Genomic DNA, 18,043 nt, shown 5'->3' with positions numbered 1-18,043 from the left:
GTCTCTAGCTGCGTGGTCCTCAGGTTACACCTGGGGGAGTACTGCAAGACTAGGAAAAACCCTGGGCCTGCCCTGGTCAGTTAGGGTCAGTGGTTAGAGCGTTGGCCTGAAGACCAGAGTCTTGGGTTCGATTCTGTCAGGGCATGTACCTTGGTTGCAGGTTCGATCCCTAGCCCGTCGGGGTCATGTGGGAGGCATTCAATTGATGTGTCTCAGGTCTGCAGGCTGATGCTCTAACCGGAGCCAAATCGGCCAGGGCAATTGATGTGTCTCTCACATCAATGTTTCTCTCTCCCTCCCTCCCTCCCTTCCATTCTATCTAAGAATCAATGGAAAAATATTCTTGGGTGAGGATTAAAAAAACCCTGGGACTGTCAATATTGTAGGTGTGAGAGCCAAGTACAGTAATTAACTGATTCACAAAGAGCTTTGGAGAAGTTTTTATTGTTTAAAAATCATAATTGAAGCTTCAAAAAACATACAATCCGACCCATGTCCCAATTCAAGTCCCCTACTCCCTGGAGAGCACAGGTCTTTTCCCTCCCACCTTGCTGCCCACACCACTAGCCAGGACCCTGCCCTGGGAGGCCACCTGCCTGCCCTCCTGCCCACGGTGTGCTAAGTCACGGGCTGGGGAGGGGCCCTGGGGTGAGGTGGGGGTAGCTGGCTCTCTACATCCTTCGCCCCCCCACCCCGCACATACGCAGTCTGTGAGCTGTGTGTGGGAAAAGGGGCCAGTACCCTGGACAGGGGACCCCCCCCAAGGGGGAAAGATAAAGAGCCAGTCCCCACTCACCCCACCCCTCCCCAGCCCCCCAGCTCAAGGGAAGCTGTCGTCATCGTCTTCTGCCATCTCCTTGGCAAACTCCAAATCTTGCTGCTCTCGCTCGCGCCGCTCCTGGGGAAAGAGATGGGGTGAGGGCCGGGGGTGAGGGCCGGCTGCGAGGACCAGTCGAGCCCCCCCCCTTGCAGTGCTTCGCCCAACTGGACACCCGCGGGCCAGGAACTGCCAGCGCTTCCCAGCTGCCCCAGACCTTCCAGAAACCTCCCTCTTTCCTTTCTGTAGGGAAGTTCTACCTTCCAGTCGTACCCACAGCAGGAGGCAGCTTACCTCTGCAGACTCCAAGTCCTTGTTGTATGATTTGGGAGGAAACCTCATGGCCTGAAGCAGAGGAGAGAGAGGAGCAAGATGAAGGGGAGGCATTAACCCAACACACATTTATTATGCTCCTTCTTTGTACCAGGCACTAAGACATGACTGAGATAGGCTACTGAGGTTCCAGTTTATTTAGTTTGTTTATTTTTATCCTCACCCAAGGACATTTTTTGCATTTATCTTCAGACAAAGTGGGAGAGAGAGAGGGAGGAAGAGAGAGAGAAACACTGATGTGAGAGAGATACATTGAGTGTTGCCTCCCACACAACCCCAACCGGGGCCGGGAACAAACTGCAACCAAGGTACATGCCCTTAGCGGGAACTGAACCTGGGACTCTCCGGTCCGCGGGCCGACACTCTAACCGCTGAGCCAAACTGGTCAGGGCGAGGCTCCAGTTTAGTATGGGGGGAAAGCCAGGCATGGAAAAGAATTATTGCAATACCATGCAGTAAGTGCTAAAAAGAGACTCAGGAGACTATGGAGGTATAAGTGACTAACCCTCTGGATTGAGCAGGTAGGGGAACAGTAGTGAGGAGGAAAAGGAAGAGAGACTGGTTGTGGGAATGGAGGAAAAGCAGCCCAGGCAGAGGATTCAATGTGTGAAGAGGTCTGGCCCGAGTTCAGTGGGGGGGCGGGGGGAAGGGGAGATAGGGGTAATAGTGGGGAGTGAGGCTGGAGACACAAGGGACAGACAGGTCACAGGGGCCGTGTGTCATGGAACATGGCTTTTTTTCCCATTGTAAGCAAGGCAGCAATGTCCCTGGCTTCCAGGGAGGAGGAGGAGACTGGGAAAAATACAGAAGCCCAACAGTACTGGCACCTAACTCAGCACCTGACACAGGATAAGGCTCAGTAGCCATCTCACCAACCCGGTGAGGCGGGCAGGGCAGGCGATACTTCACTATCAGCTTCACAGCTGGAGAAACAGGCTGAGAGAGGCAAATGACTCCAATTTGGAACCAAATCTAGAACACTCAATTCCAAATCTCTGTCCTCCTTGGCAACTAGATCCCTTAAAAGCAACAGGAGGTGTTATAGTCCCACAGGCAAAGTTCTTTGCCCCCCGGGGACCTTGCCCTGACAGTGCTTTCAGAGAGGGGCATGTCCCTGCCCAGCGTGCCTGCAGCCAAGCGTCTCACCTTGACGGACATGTTGTGGATGTCTAGGCAGAAGGAGATGCGCTGGTGGAAGGCGAGCTGGGGCTCTCGGGTGGAATAGATGTCAATCATCTCCTTGGACTGCACATAGCCCTTCTCGTGGTTGATGCTGGCCTCAATGACGCCGTCCCGGATGGCCTGCAGGCCCCCAAAGGGAGGAAAAGTCACCCAAGAGCCCACCCTCTAAGCCCTAGCACATCTTGTCCCATCTCCATCTTCCTTACACTCTCACACATTCACTCACATACACACACTCTCTGGCAGCTTCCTGGCGACGGGCACCCCTGAAGACAGTGCCACTGCTTTACCCATTCCCCCCCTTGGCCAGCTCCCTCCCATGCCCATGCCCTGAAATAAGGCAAGAAGGTGACAACTGCAGTTCCTGAACTAGCCCCACCTTGGCAACAATGAACTCTGCATCCTCTGGACTATCCAGCTGCAGCTTCTGGGCGATGTCGGCCAGGGAGATTCGGGAATAGGAGAGGCTGATCATGCGCACACCTGGAGAGAAAGCAGTGGTGCGGTAGGCAGAGCACAGGCCCTTCGCTGCCCACAGACACCCACATGGTTGTCCCTGTCCCTTGGAGAATCCTAGTCTGGGTCCCGCTCTTACATAGAGCCACTCAGACCCTGATTCGCACCTGTCTTAATGACGTTGTGCCGTAGGCGGATGATTAGGGTGTAGGTCCCATCTGCTTGAAACTTCTCCCCAAACTGATCCAGGACTTGGTTGAACTTTGCCAGGTTTCCTGTCCTGACAGCTGCAGGGATCAGATGATGCAAATGAGCAGACATATCAGAGGCCACAGTGCCAGAGGCTCTGGCAAACTCTGGGAGGGGGGCCGGCCTTACCTTGGGTCAGAAGGAAGTAGGGCATGAGCGAGCGCTTGAGAGACGGCTGACGGAACTGCAGCCGGTCCGGGATCTCCCCCAGCAGCAGCTCCACCACAATGAGAAGCTTGTGCACCTGGCAGAGTGTGACACAGGAACACAGTGGGCAGGGAGTCCCACCAGGTGGAAGAGAATGAAATGGGGCTTCAATTCAGTCAGAAATCCTGGGAAATGGGGACAGTGGCACTGTGATTAGGCCCATGGAAAGAGGTAAAACCCTGACCCTGTGCTGGGCAGGGAATGAAAGCTCTGCCTGAGGAGCCAGGTACTGGGCGCCTCTGACCCTCTGACCACACTTAGCCCCGAGTGGCATTTCATTTGTCCAGTCAGCACACACACTGCTCCAAGGGGCAATGCTCTCAAGTAGAGGACAGGCCCGATGGGCAAGGTCTAAGTCTCAGAACAGCGGGAAAACAGAGTCCGGAGACCTAGGGACTGGAATGCGGGTCAATCGAAGATGCTGGTTACTAAGGTGGACTGTTGCTGGCGGAGAGGAGAATAATGTGCAGAACTAGTATCCAAGGAGAGGCAGAACCTCAGTGAATGAGCGTGTGTGCACATGGAAGGCTGGCTGGAAAACTGGGCCCTTCCCCCTTCAGAAAACCACGAGGCATGTTCCTGAATAGTGCCTACTGTGGATTTAGCACCATGCAAGGAAAACCATGGTGCAGGGGATGGCACCCAGTAATTAAGGAGCTTCCTACCAAGCAGGAGGGACAGGAACACAGACACCCAAATCATGTGATAACAAGTGTCACGAGGAAGGTAAGGAGTTAAAATGGGTGGCGGGTGACCATGCACACACTTGGGCAAGGACTCTTCATCCTCCACACACATCACGAAAATGGTAGAAGTTAATATTTGCCTATAGGATTCTGATGAAACAAAAAAAGGAGGGAGGGAGGACGTCAGTCGAGGGAACAAGTTAAAAAAGAGGCAGACAAGCGTGAGGGCACACCTCGGGGGAGGACGGGGCTACCAGGAGAGATGACTAGGCCAGTCCGGGACGTGCTGTTTGAGTAGCAGGCTGAGTTCTGAGTTTGGAGACAGGATGCTAGACTTTATGTGCTAGCTAGGAAATGCTAAGCAACTGAATTCTTGGTTTCCTCATCCCTAAAATGGGCACAATAAGAACAACAGTAATGCCTGGCCTGCCTATCTCACGAGACTTATGATACCTTACTGGGCAGGCAATGGGGAGCAATGCAAACTTCCTGGGCAAGGCAAAGATGGGCATGAAGCTCTGTTTAGTCAGGCAGTTGTGTGGAAGCTGAGTTAGTGGAGGGGAGAGCCATGGCCAGAACTGTCAGTGCCTCAGACAAGGGCACTGGCAATAACAGAGAGGAGACGAATACAAAAGACACAGGGGCAAATCAACAGATGACTTAGTGATGCGAAAAGAGGGGTGGGGAGGAGTCTGACATGATCCTCAGACCTACCTCCATCGATTGATCAGGAGAACAGAAGGAAGGACTGGTCAATGGGCGACCAGAGGGGTTTGTTTTGAACAAGCTGAGTGTGAGGGGTCAGTATCTGTATAGAGATATGTGGTAGAAGTTGTGACTTGTAGGTCTGGTGTTCATGTGAGTCAGAATTAGTATTATGGGCTGAACTGTGAGCTCCCAAATTCATATTAAAGCCCTAATCCCCCAGGACCCCAGAATGAGACTATATTTGGAAAGAGTCTTTGAAGAGGTAAGTAAGGTAAAATGAGGTCATATGAGTAGGACCTAATCCAAATATGATTGGTGTCCTTATAAGAATAAATTAAGCCCTGGCCAGTTTGGCTCAGCAGTTAGAGCATCAGCCTGCGGTCCAGAGAGACCCAGGTTTGGTTTCCGCTATGGGCCCATATCTCGGTTGCAGTTTGTCCCCTGCCCTGGTTGGTCGTGTGGGTGGCAGCTACTTGATGTGTCCCTTTCGTGTCGATGTTAAATTTTCTTTCTCTTCTTCTCTCTTCCTCCCACTCTATCTGAACAAAAAATGGAAAGATGTCCTCGGGCGAGGATAAAAAAAAAAGAGAGAGAGAGATTAAGACACAGGCATGCGCAGAGGGCAGACCCTTTGAAGATGTTGGAAGAAGATGTCCATCTACAAGCAAAAGAAAGGCCCTCAGAAGAATCCAACTGCACTGACACCTTGATCTTGGACTTCTGGCCTCCAGAACTGTGATGAAATACATTTCTGTTGTTCAAACCACCCAGGCTGGGTTCCTTGTTAAGGCAGCCTGAGCAGACTATGACAGTAAGGTAAGCATCATGGAGGTCAGAGTTGAGCTATGAAAGCTGTAAGGTCACCCTTACATGGAGAGAACGTGGATTTTACATTTTCTTTAAGATCTCTTTAATTATTTGACCAAAATAAAACCTTCCTTTCTATGAACTTCTGAACAGAAACAAACTGTATCTCCTGCTACAATGACCTAATCATTGTGCATTTTTATTTATTTTTATAATTTTTCTTTATTGATTTTAGAGAGAGAGGAAGGGAGAGGGAGTGAGAGACCATAGACTGGCCGCCTCCTGCATGCCCCCGACTGGGGATCGGGCCACAACCTGGGCATGTGCCCTGACTGGAACCGAACCAGTGACTTCCTGATGCATGGGTTGACACTCAACCACTGAGCCACAGCAGCTGGGCTCACTGTGTATTTTTAATCTGTTCTCTTTTAAGGGTACTAGGACGCTGATATTGTGTTAAGGTGGGAGCAAAGGTTTGTAGTTAGGAAAGCTGGGTCCAAATCTGGCTACTAGGCCCTCAAACCTTTCTGAGTCAAAGTTCTTTATGAATCTCTTTGAGGGAAAATACTATTTCTTCTCCCACTTTTTAATTTTATTCCTAATACCAAGGCCAGCACTCAAACAAAACAAAATGAAACATAAACAACACTTGGTGACGGACAGTTCTTGAGGGGGGCAGGCAAGGTTTATCTCCACCCACATGAGCGAGCCTTCTGGAGATTGTCCTTGCCCACAGACAACACTGTTCCCAAATGGGCATGAAAGGGACAGGTAAGAGCCCAAGACTGATCAACAATCCATGCCCATGCCTGGAATAACTGTACAGAGTGCTGGGGAATCGGGAACATTCTAAGCCCAACTATCAAGGAGAACTCTGAACACACACTGCCAGAGGGAGGTGCAGGTGGCATTTGCTTAATGTGCAGACACTCGATGCAACCTTCCGGATGACGAAGACTAAGGAGGCCTTCCCTGGCCCCTACACAGGGAAGCAGAACTAACATGTTATCAGATAAGAAAGTGGCAAAGGGGTGAGTACTGTTGCTCACAGTCTGTTTGAAGCCGACGGCCGTGTGCTGAGGGGCCTTGCGAAGGGCATTGGTCATTGTTCTCCGGGCCTCTGAGTATTCCAACTGGATGGCTTTGATTCGCCCTGGGTGTGAAGAGAAGAGTAATCAAGACAATGGCATCATCCAAACACCCTTGCAAACCAGAGTGCCAAATGTGTCTCTACGCACCAAAGGCAGCACATTTTTAGAAAAGTTGCACCAAGTAAACCTGAGACACCTTCTGACTTGAGAGTTGGGCCCCCTGCTCACCTGTGTAGTAGAGGTACCTTGCCCACTCATTGTTGTTGGCCTGCTCAGGGAACACGGACTTGGATACCAGCTTCTCAGCCTGGTCGTACAAGCTGTAGTGTAGGTAGTTCCGCAACAGGAGGTTCAGCAGGGTGGCCTGCCCGTCTGCATCGTGCCGAAGGGTGGCTGTCCGGAGCCGAGCATGCAAGAAGCTTCAAGAGAAAGAAAGAAAAAAAAGTCTCAAATAACAACTCTTCAAACTGCTTTTGACCTCTCCATTCTCTCTCAATTCCTAAAAATGTGATAGAAACTGCTTTTCTGAATATTTAATGAACTATTCCATGTCCACAAAAAAAAAAAAAAAAAAAAGAACTCTGCTTTTAGGGAGTTTGCATTCTAGTTGTGGAGATAGAAAATGATCATGATAAAAAAAAGTGTATTATGCTGTATGGAGACATCATGGTAAGTGCAATGCAGAAGGTAAGAAGGATGGGGTTATAATTTAACTTTTTTTTTTAAATCCTCACCTGAGGATATTTTTTCTATTTATTTTCAGATAGAGTGGCAGGGAGGGAGAGGAAAAGGGAGAGAGAAACATTGATGTGAGAGGGACACATCGACTGGTTGCCTCCTGCACGACCCCAACCAGGGCCAGGGATAAACTGCAACCAAGGTATGTGCCCTTGACTGGAATCAAACCCGCGAGCCCGCGATTCATTGGTCCATGGGCCGATGTTCTACTGCTGAGCCAAACCAGCCAGGGTTGGGATTATGATTTATTTATTTAAAAAAAAAATTTTTTTTCTTTTATTGATTTTAGAGAAAGAGGAAAGGAGAGGGAGAGGGAGATAGAAACATCGATGAGAGAGAACACTGACTGGCTGCCTCCTGCATGCCCCCCACTGGGGATCAGGCCCACAACCTGGGCATGTGCCCTGACCGGGAATCAAACCGGTGACCTCTTGGTGCATGGGTCGATACTCAACCACTGAGCCAAACCGGCCCAGGCTGGGGTTATGATTTTACATAGCTTGGTCAGGGTAGGACTCATTGGGAGGAACAATTTGTAAAACATTCAAAGGCTCAAAAGAGGTAGGAGGAAGAGCATTCTCGGCAGAGTGCAGAGCCAATGTAAAGACTCAGGAGGAGTGTGCCTGACATGCCCAAGGAAGAGCAGGAGGCCAGTGTGGCTGAGGAGTGAGTTGGGAGAGCAGTGGGAGATAAAGACAAGGACAGTGACAGGGGCCAGAACATGCTGGGTCTTATACCTTATCATGAGGACTTTGGCTTTTCCCCAAGGGAAATAGGGAGCCACTGCAGGGTTTTAAGTAGAGGAGTGAAATGTTTTCCAGCCCGCCACTCCACTCTTTTTTTTTTATCCTCACCCGAGGATATTTTTCCATTTTTTGTACAGATAGAGTGGGAGGGAGAGAGAGGAAGGGAGAGAGAGAGAGAGAAAAACATCGACGTGAAAGAGACACATCGAGTGGCTGCCACCCGCACGACCAACCAGGGCTGGGGACAAACTGCAACCGAAGTACATGCCCTTAGCGGGAACCGAACCCGGGTCTCTCCGGACCGCAGGCCGACGCTCTAACTGCTGAGCCAAACTGGCCAGGGCGCCACTCCACTCTTGATCACCAATCAGTCCTTCCTTGATGTGGGGTGAAGGAAAGAGACTGAGGGGAACAGTTAACAGCCCAGTGGTCATTTCTGTTTCTTCATCTAGTATCAGTCTCTCTTTCAATCCCTCATATGTCAGGGCATGTTAACCACTGCCCCTTTTTCCTGCTGGGCACTTTACACCTACCAGCTTATCACCCTCTGCAAGTCCACAGCTCTGATCCAAAGGGCCGAGAGTGAGACCCTTGGCCACCCATACCTGCGCACTACATCCAGCTTGTCCAGGAACTCATAGACTCGAGCGTGGTAATAGTAACACTTTGCAGCCAAAAGGTCCAGGGCCCGGCGGTTCTGAGTGCTGATCTTCTGCATCAGATCATCAGAGATCTTCTGTGCCTGAAGGTAGCCAAAAGAGAATTATGTGGTAGTTTCTCAAAAAGTTAAACATGGAGCCATCAAATGAGCCAATGAGCAATCCTAGGCATATATCTGAGAATTGGAAACATTTGTTCACATAAAAACTTATACACAATGTTTGTAGCAGAATTATTAATAACCACAAAGTGGAAACAACCCAAGTGTCCACCACCTGATGAATAAAGAAAATGTGCTATATCCATACAATGGGACATTACTCAGCCTTAAAAATGGGAGTACAGATACATGCTACAACACAGAGAAACCTAGAAAACATTTTGCTAAGCGAAAGAAGCCAGACACAAAAGGCCACATATATAAATTTTTTTTTATCCTCAACCAAGGACATTTTTGCATTTATCTTCAGATAGAGTGGGGGGGGTGAGAGAAACATCGACGTGAGAGAGACACATCGAGTGGTTGCCACTCACACGACCCCAACAGGGGCCGGGGACAAACTGCAACCGAGGTATGTGCCCCTAGCGGGAACAGAACCCAGGACTCTCTGGTCCGCAGGCCGACCCTCCAACCGCTGAGCCAAACTGGCCAGGGCAAGGCCACATATATAACTCCATATATATATAATGCTCAGAATAGGAAAATCCATGAGACAAATTAGTGCTTGCCAGGGGCTGGGGTGAGGGGAGAACAAGGAATGACTACTAACAGGTATAGTGTTTCTTTCTGGAGTGATTAAACTGTTCTGGAATTGAATAGTGATTATCATTGCGCAATGTTGTGAATATACCCCAAACCACCGAAGTGTATACTTTAAAGGGGGTGAATTATATCTAAAAAAACAACCAGCTGTAAGAAAAGGGAAAAAAAAGATAAAACCCAGGGAATTGAGGAGCGGGACCTGTCATTTCTTTTTTTTTTTATCCTCACCTGAGGATATTTTTCCATTTTTTTGTTCAGATAGAGTGGGAGGGGGAGAGAGAGAGATAGAAACATCAATATGAAAGGGTCATGTCGAGTGGCTGCCTCCTGCATGACCCAACCAGGGCCGGGGACAAACTGCAACCAAGGTACATGCCCTGAGCAGGAACCAAACCCAAGTCTCTCTGGACCACAGGCCGACGCTCTAACCGACCGAGCCACACTGGTCAGGGTGGGACCTGTCATTTCTTAAGTGTGCTCTTGGGACAGTGGCTATGATTGACAAAGAAGCTGGCCCCAGGTGGAGGAAGTAGTGAAAGTGTAATATAATATCCAAAATGGAGTTGTTCAGTCCCATAATAAGAGCTGCTATTTGCCCTGGCTAGTGTTGCTCAGTTCGTTGGAGCATCGTCCTGTAGAACAGAAAGCCTGCAGGTTTGATTCTATCAGGGCACATACCTAGGTTGCGGGTTTGTTCCCCAGTGGGGGTGTGTATGGTAGGAAACCAATTGATATTTCCCCCTCTCTAAAATCAGTAAAACATACCCTCAGGTGAGGATTAAAAGAAAAGAAAAGAGCTGCTATTTATTAAAATATTGTGAAAGCTTACTACGTACAGATCACTGTGTTAATTATTTTTGAACATGTTATTTTATTTAATACCAACAATAATCTTGTATATTGGGCACTGTTTTCCCCACTTTACATACAACAAAGAGAAATTAATTTGCTTACAGCTGGGATTTGAACCCAGGTCTTTCTGTCTCAAATCTAGTTTTCCCAGAAGAATCCACTATACTGGTATTGTACCATAGCTAGGTACACAGTGACCACTGCCAGCCCTTTCCCTTGGTGCCTGAGCAGGAGTTGAGGGGTCTTCCCTGGCTGTGAGGTTAGGTACATTCCCACTGGAGAAAGACTCTGGGGGATGGTTAATCCAGGGATTATCTCCGTTTTTTCACGGAGGCAATCTTTCCCACAAACCCCTCACGTGCTTGGGACACGTGAATCACTCTCACTGGCCCTAGATACCTCTTTGTAGCGCTTGCTGTTCATCAGGAAGATGACCACGAGAAGTTGTAGATAGGCCTCCACTTCAGGCAGGAGAGGTGCCGAGGCAGCTTTTCCTGTTCGGGGACGGAACTGTAAATCAGCTTCTGTGTCCATGGGCTAGAAGAGGAAGGGAGTTACCAGGGAAAAGCTCAATCAGATCAACCAAAAATTTGTTAAGCACTCACTATGTATTTCAACAAATACTGAATGCCTAATATGTGCCAAGATTTTTCTAGGTGTTGGAGATAAAAAAAATTAAAGATGACAACCTCTTTCTAAAGGAGTCAAGGAAGCTGGCAATACAATACAACAGAAAAAAGGGTAACAGGAGTATAACAGATAATTTTATAGAATGCAATGGGAACAAAAAGGATGATGTAGGACCCTTCACAGAGCCTACAATCTAAGTAGAGAGATTAAACCACTCCACCTGGAACTACTACAAATTCTCAGATAGGGCTTAATAAAGTGATATAATTTTAGAGATGAGATCAAGAATAATGAGATAAAAAAAATTTTTTTTTGTGGGAACAAAAAAATTAGGGGAAATGGACTTAAACATAGCACTTATTTTCAAATCTAGTCACCAAAACTAGAATAATGTGAGCAGCTCAAAAATTGATCATGGCCCTGGCCGGGTTTCCCGGTGGTTAGAGCATCAGCCTATGGACCAAAGGGTCTCGGGTTTGATTCCCAGTCAAGAGCACGCACCTGAGTTGCAGGTTTGATTCCCAGCCCCGATGATGGGGTCATGTGGGTGGCAACCAATTGATGTGTTTCTCTCACATCTATATCTCTGTCTCTCTCTCCTTTCCTATCTCCCTTCCATTCTATCTAAAAATCAATGGGAAAATATCCTCAGGTGAAGATTAACAAAACAAACAAACAAACAAAAAACATTCCAGGTGGGGTTGGGGGAGGAGGCTTTTCCTTTTTCCCTGACAATAAACTCTTCATCATTCTACTTCAAGGAATTTTCTGAGCTTTCAGATCTACTGAACAGACTGTAGGTATACAGGATTTTAGGGAGATGAAGGTGGCTGAAGGGTCAATGAGGTTTGAGAAGGGGCAAGACCTGGACTGTGTACCATGAATGATAAAAGAAATTTTAGAGCCAGAAAGGAAAAGGAGAGGTCTCTCCTGGCACAGAGACCACTACTTCTATCAAACTACCTTCATCTGCATTCACTATGTGCCAGACACCATTCTAAGAGCTTTATAAATACTCTTCCCCTGCCATTGCCCCCAAAATCTGTTCATCACATTGAACAGATAAAGAAAACAAGGCACAAGGAGGTCAGGTCACTTGCTCAAGTCCCACAGGTACCAAATGGTAGAGTTTGGATTCAAATTCAACTCTACCTCCAAACCCTGCACTCATTTTTTTTTTATCCTCACCCGAGGACATTTTTCCATTTTTTGTTCAGATAGAGTGGGAGGGAGGGAGAAGAAAAGAAAGAGAGAGAGAAACATCGACGTGAAGGGACACATCCAGTGGCTGCCACCCGCATGACCAACCAGGGCCGGGGACAAACTGCAACCGAGGTACATGCCCTTAGCGGGAACTGAACCTGGGTCTCTATGGACTGCAGGCTGATGCTCTAACGGCTGAACCAAACTGGCCAGGGCAAACCCTGCACTCTTAACCACCATTTTATATGTTCTCCATAGTGAACCTCAAGAGGCAAAGAGGTGGTAGCACCTTCTCCTAGGACAATGGAGATTTCATCCAATTGGAGGAAAGGATCTGTGTTAGGGGTTAGTAGGAAATGAGTTTGGTTGGAAGGTTCCTGATTCCCTGTCTCGGAAGTAATGACACTACAGGACAGAAGGATGGTTCCCTTGTTCATAGGCAATGAGTATTAAAATGGGCTGCTTTGCTCCTTAGGATGTGCCTGACTCACTCACCTCTTCCAGAAAGGGTAGCAAGAAGTCTCGAGTGGCATTATTTGAAGTGAAGAAGCCATGCACAGCCTTATACAGAACATAGTGGTTGAGTCGGCGCGACGTGGAAGGCAGCATCCGCAGGGCCCTCATTACATATCGAGGCTCCTTGCCTGAAACTGCCTTCTCCAGCTGTTTCACATGTTCCTTGATGTCTGTGGAGGACCAGAGGAGAAAAAAATAATGTTACTTCCAAATCCTTCTAATCCCCCCTGCCCCAGCACCACTCCAGGCAAGTAGTTCTAGGGAGCCTCTTACAAAAGGTCAGAATGTGGCCAATCACCCCTTTTTTCCTAATAGGGTTAAGCAATACTTAAGGATGCCATACAGTGATTTTAAGACATCACCAAGAGCCAAAGAAATGTAAAGCTGGGGTGGGAGAAGGGGTAGAGGGCGACAGAAACAGGAAGAATAAAAACGAGAAACAAACACATGGATATTTATCAGATCTTTAAATAAGAAAAGACTTTCTAAATATAAACAATGGGAGAAATCTCACACACACACACATACACACACACACACACACAATTGATGACCTTGATTCCAACAACAAAAAAATATCTGCAACAAATGTGACCAAAGATTAATATTCTTATTCTACAAAGGCCTTGTATAAATGATTAACATAAATATGAGGTGAACAGGATATTTCTGCTGGTATAATATAAATCAGTACAGTTTTTCTGGACAATACTTATCCAAAACCTAAAAAACATTTACACTTTCGACTTAGGCATATAGAGATTCTATACTGAAGAAAAAATTATAAAGGTAGATTCAAAACTTGGGCACAAAGATGATTGCTGCATAGCTATTTATAAAAATAAGAAATTGGAAATAACTTAAATGTCCAATAAGGGAATGCAATCAATTAGTAGTTTCTTAATTACCTTTGTATATTTAGCATAGGATGCCTGGATCACATTAATGATATAATAATGATAATAGCTAATATTTATGGAGGGTTTACTATGTGTTCATCATGTGCTAGGCACAGTTCTAAGCATCTTCACCTTCACAACCACCCAATGAAGTAGGTACTAATATTTTCACGATATGGATGAAGAAACTAATTATAGAGCTTGTATTCTTAGCCACTGTATCTGGTATTCAGTAAATGTTTCTGGAATACATTGAATGCTATGTTTGTGAATATTTTAGATAAAAGCACACCAGATCATCTGTATTAAATTATGCCTGTTCCAAACTGTATATATTACTTGATCTCAATTATAGGCAAGAAGCTTAAAAATTCACAGGAAAAAAATGTTAACCATGGTGGATTCTGCCCCACCTCCCCGCTATACTTTAGACTTCTCATATTTTCCAACATTTCCAAAATGAACACGAATTACTTTATACTAAGAATATGAAGTATTTGTAAGAAACATGTACATACTCAGTAGGTAATGCTGAGCAGCACTTTTGCCACTGGCTACCATTACTTTAGGTAAAAAGGTCTTTATTAGATGCTGAGCCTGTTACCAAACCTACTTAGAGTAGAAGCTGATGCAGCCCAGCTCTATCACATCCTCAAAAACACCCAGAAGCATAACTTTGCTTATCTCTCTGTGTTTGAACTAGTTTCTCATGCAGTTAAGTAGAGAGAAAACCCAAGAAATACTCCAGTCCCACTTGATCCACAACCGGGAAAATAGCAACAGGCTCAGAGTGGGAAGCGCTCACTCTACCCACTCCAAACACAGACAGGATGCTCTAAGTAGGAAAAGTGAAATGTGAACTTGGAGGAACAAGAGGGCGGTGGGAAACTGGGAACAGGCATCTAGGAGAAAAGAAATGGGGGGGGGGGGTTGGTATGTAGTTAGATCGGTTACTGTTAGGAACTCAAACACAGATGACACCTAAAAAGTTGAAGGCGTGTAGTGTGTTCAAACCCTTTAGAAACAAGAGTAAGAGTAAGGACTTCAAGTGAAAGGGGAAAAATGATGGAATCTCTTGGGCATCGTTATTACAGAAACAAGGAAGAAATATACTAGGTAGACAGGACTCTTTTAGGGGAGTTTGCTAAAGGTAGCTAAAACAATAAAATCCTTTGTACACACTTAAAACTTAGGGGCCAGTATTCTGGTCTTCCTGGCCCTGACCCCCTTCACACATAAATACAAACAATGGTTTCTAGAGGGATCAATGGTATACCGCGCGACAGAATCAGTCTGGTGGGACGTAAATGGGAAGTCGGTCAAAGGGGAGGACTAAGGAGAGGGAGTCCACAGGCCCAATGAGACTTAGTTCTAGATGCAATCCCGGGTGGGGGAGGAGGTGTGGGCAAGGGAGGAGTCCTGAACCTGGAGTAACTGGGGCTGGGGCTGGGGTTGGGAGTGTCAGGGTAGTGGGGGCGGGCACTTGGGGGGAAGCGACCCTCAGGGACCGGGGATGGCGGAGGCTGCGCTGGGGTCCCAAAGAGAAGCTAGATCACCGGGGCGCTGTCACCCGTGATCATGGCACGTCCCCGGCCCGGGCTCTCGTACCCTCCAAGGTGACGGTGTCCAGCTCTCTCTGGGAGTGCTCAGCCGCCGTCGCCGTCTTGCCGTCAGCCTCCCCCGATGACCCGCCACCCGCTGCTGCCTCCTCTTTCATCTCCACGTCCTGGGGGGCCGGGGGTGGCGGCGGTTCCTGCTCCCCTCCGCCCGGCGGCGGCTTCGCCTTGTCCGCGCCGCGGCGCCGCGCCGAGCCATCCTGCTTCATGGCACCCGGGGTCGCGGCCTAGTCCGGGGACTGAGGCCGGAGCCTCGCGTGAACTCTCACGGCAGAGAGCAGGAGCCGAGCCGGGCCTGCACACGAGCGCGGGATCGCGTCGGGCCGCACGATGACGGAGCAGCAGCAAACCCCTTCCCAGCGCTGGGCCTGCTGGGAAACGCCAGGCTCAGTGGGCCGATGGCCGAGTCAACAAAGGAGAAAGAAGTCAACTGCCGAGGTGCAGGATGGGGGAGGATCTCCGAGGGAGAGGGGCGGAGCCTGTATGGTTTGTGGGGTTTCTTTGGAGTACTTAAGTGTGTTGATTTTCTTTTATGTTCCTCCCGAGTGCATTTCTGTGCATGTCCATGAGAGGTCCCCACAGGCTCCAGTCTGGGTTTTATGGGACCAAGAGCTCCCCAACCAGCGTGGAGTGCGTCGGGCCTACGGGAGCGCAGGGCGTGATGACATCACGAGTTGCCCGGCGAGTTTCTGCCCAAACTCGCTGTTTGCTCCGCTGAGTCGCCTTCGAGGTCCGCGAGGCTCACCCTCAACGGCTGCCCAGTGCATCCCGCGCGAGGGATGAAAAGAAGCTGCGGACGAAGTTGCGAAAAGGATGTGGATTTAGTTGAAGGGCTTAAAATAAAACCCAACTATGGGCGTCGGCCTTCCTTGTCAGATTTTAGCCAGATCTCTGCAGCCTGGAGTGCGGATGGGTGTAGAGTGCAGCTGTGCACAGTCACTCCAGTTTAGTACAGTTTAGAGTCCACTCTGTGGCCTCGGGCTAGCGCATGGGGGCGCCGTGGTAAAGGACAGCTGCAGAATGCAGTCCGCTGGAAGCTGTGCTCGGGGCTGCGGGGTCTTGCGAGGTGGTAGGAAAGAGAGTGGAAGCCCCTACTGGCAGAGGCTTCAAGGAGGCCTTTGGGGCGCCTGCATGCGTCCAGACAGACACGAGTGAAATAGGAACCAGAAGAAGAGTGTACCTAAGGGGAGCCTGAGAATCGCCCAGGGGAAGGAAATTGGACCGGAAATCCTGTCCACTTATTTTACAAAGGAATCTTCCAGTGATTCTGCAGGAGGAGGATACATGTTCCAGTTTCTTAATATAAAACAAAAGCTCCTACCCCTCTTGGAACTTTCATCTCTTCCATAAATCGAAGTCCTGAGTTTTAGACCAGGTCAGACCCCACAAGACGATCTGGCTCGGTTGTAAGGTCCTAGAGGGCAGTGAATATGCTTTCACTATAGTCTCCTTTATATTTATGTATATAGAAAAAAAAATTTGTATCACCCTTTAAATTTTTTAAATTTATTTATTTATTGATTTTAGAGAGAGAAGAAGGGATTTGTTGTTCCATTTATTTGTACATTCACTGGTTGATTCTTGTATGAGCCCTGACCCAGGATTGAACCTGCAACCTTGGTGTATCCAGATGATGCTTGGCCAACTGAGCTACCTGGCAAGGGCTTGTATTGTCCGTTTCCTACTATTGCATCAAGTAGCTCCTTGCACTAAACAGCCACTTGCTAAATGGAAAAATGTGTGCTCCAGTTTTAGGGAACATGCCTTAACCAGTTTTTTTCCCCGAACTATCCCCCCCCCCTTAGGGAATGGCTAACAGAACTTATGAATTATCACTGGAATCAGCTCACTAAATCCTCTTCATAATACCATATCTGTAACTGAAGTGGGCGAGAATGGTAAAGGAAGAAAACAGATGAGCTTTGTGGTTCATGTTTATGAAGTCACCCTTCTGGATAGTTAGGATGTTAGCTCACCTCTTTATTACTTTTACATCACAAGAGAAAAACAATCAAGTCAGCAGATAATTACTCAGTATGTCCTTAAGCAATATAGTGAGGCCTTAGAAGATGCCCCAGAATGGGGGAGGATGGCTTAATACAGTCTTTGGCAGTTGGTCATGAATTCTTGGTGAGTGAAGGAACTAACCAAGGTGGGGTGGCTAAGAAGGAGAAGAATCTTGACTCCTGGGGCCAAAAACCTTGGAGACATTCATAAAACTATTTTTAAAAAGATTGGTGAAAGATATTAAAACCAAGCTTTAGGCAAAGGAGGATGGTTTAAATCTAGCAGTTTATGAGATTGCAATATCCATATTAGCAGGTCCATATGTCAAGCCTACTCATGTCACTTCCTCCCACAACCACCCTGAACTGAGAGCAGAAGAGGAAAAGGTGAAACAGAAAATAATAGCACAATTTAAGTGTTGAGTCAGTCTTATTCTTGGGTATCTTTTTTTTTTTTTTTTTTTTTTAATCCTCACCAGAGGATATTTCTCCATCTTCAGATAGCGCGGGAGGGAGAGGGTAGGTTGAGAAAGAAAGAGAGAGAAACATCGATGTGAGATAGACTCATTGCCTCCTGCAAGATCCCGATCAGGACCCGGGACTGAACTGAAACCGAGGTACGTGCCCTTGGCTGGACTCTATTTAAAGACCTATCAGCATTTTGCCCTGGCCGGTTTGGTTCAGCGGTTAGAGCGTTGACCTGTGGTCCTGAGAGACCCGGGTTCGGTTCCCGCTAAGGGCGCGTACCTCGGTTGCAGTTTGTCCCCGGCCCTGGTCGGTTGTGCGGGTGGCAGCCACTCGATGTGTTCCTTTCACGTCGATGTTTCTCTCTCTCTCTCTGTTCCTCTCTCTCCCTCCCACTCTACCTGAACAAAAAA

The 18,043-nt window shown here is 47.9% G+C and overlaps 1 protein-coding gene across 1 annotated transcript; it reads right to left on the bottom strand.

Annotated features, from left to right (window-relative positions):
• Positions 1 to 427: 427 nt before the first annotated feature.
• Positions 428 to 15,532, bottom strand: PSMD3 (proteasome 26S subunit, non-ATPase 3). Its single transcript, XM_036269447.1, has 12 exons — positions 15,152 to 15,532; positions 12,624 to 12,814; positions 10,695 to 10,832; positions 8,626 to 8,762; positions 6,765 to 6,955; positions 6,495 to 6,598; positions 3,167 to 3,281; positions 2,956 to 3,075; positions 2,712 to 2,815; positions 2,297 to 2,452; positions 1,112 to 1,162; positions 428 to 898 (listed from the first exon to the last, which is right to left on the bottom strand). The coding sequence occupies exons 1-12, from the start codon at positions 15,366 to 15,368 to the stop codon at positions 821 to 823; spliced, it is 1,602 nt and encodes a 533-aa protein (XP_036125340.1). The 5' UTR covers positions 15,369 to 15,532; the 3' UTR covers positions 428 to 820.
• Between the last annotated feature and the right edge of the window lie 2,511 nt (positions 15,533 to 18,043).

Source organism: Molossus molossus, unplaced genomic scaffold (assembly GCF_014108415.1).
Source record: "Molossus molossus isolate mMolMol1 unplaced genomic scaffold, mMolMol1.p scaffold_m16_p_19, whole genome shotgun sequence".
In the NCBI taxonomy this organism is placed as follows: Eukaryota; Metazoa; Chordata; class Mammalia; order Chiroptera; family Molossidae; genus Molossus; species Molossus molossus.
Note: the sequence above shows the minus strand (reverse complement) of the source record. Positions and strands in the feature narration are given on the sequence as shown.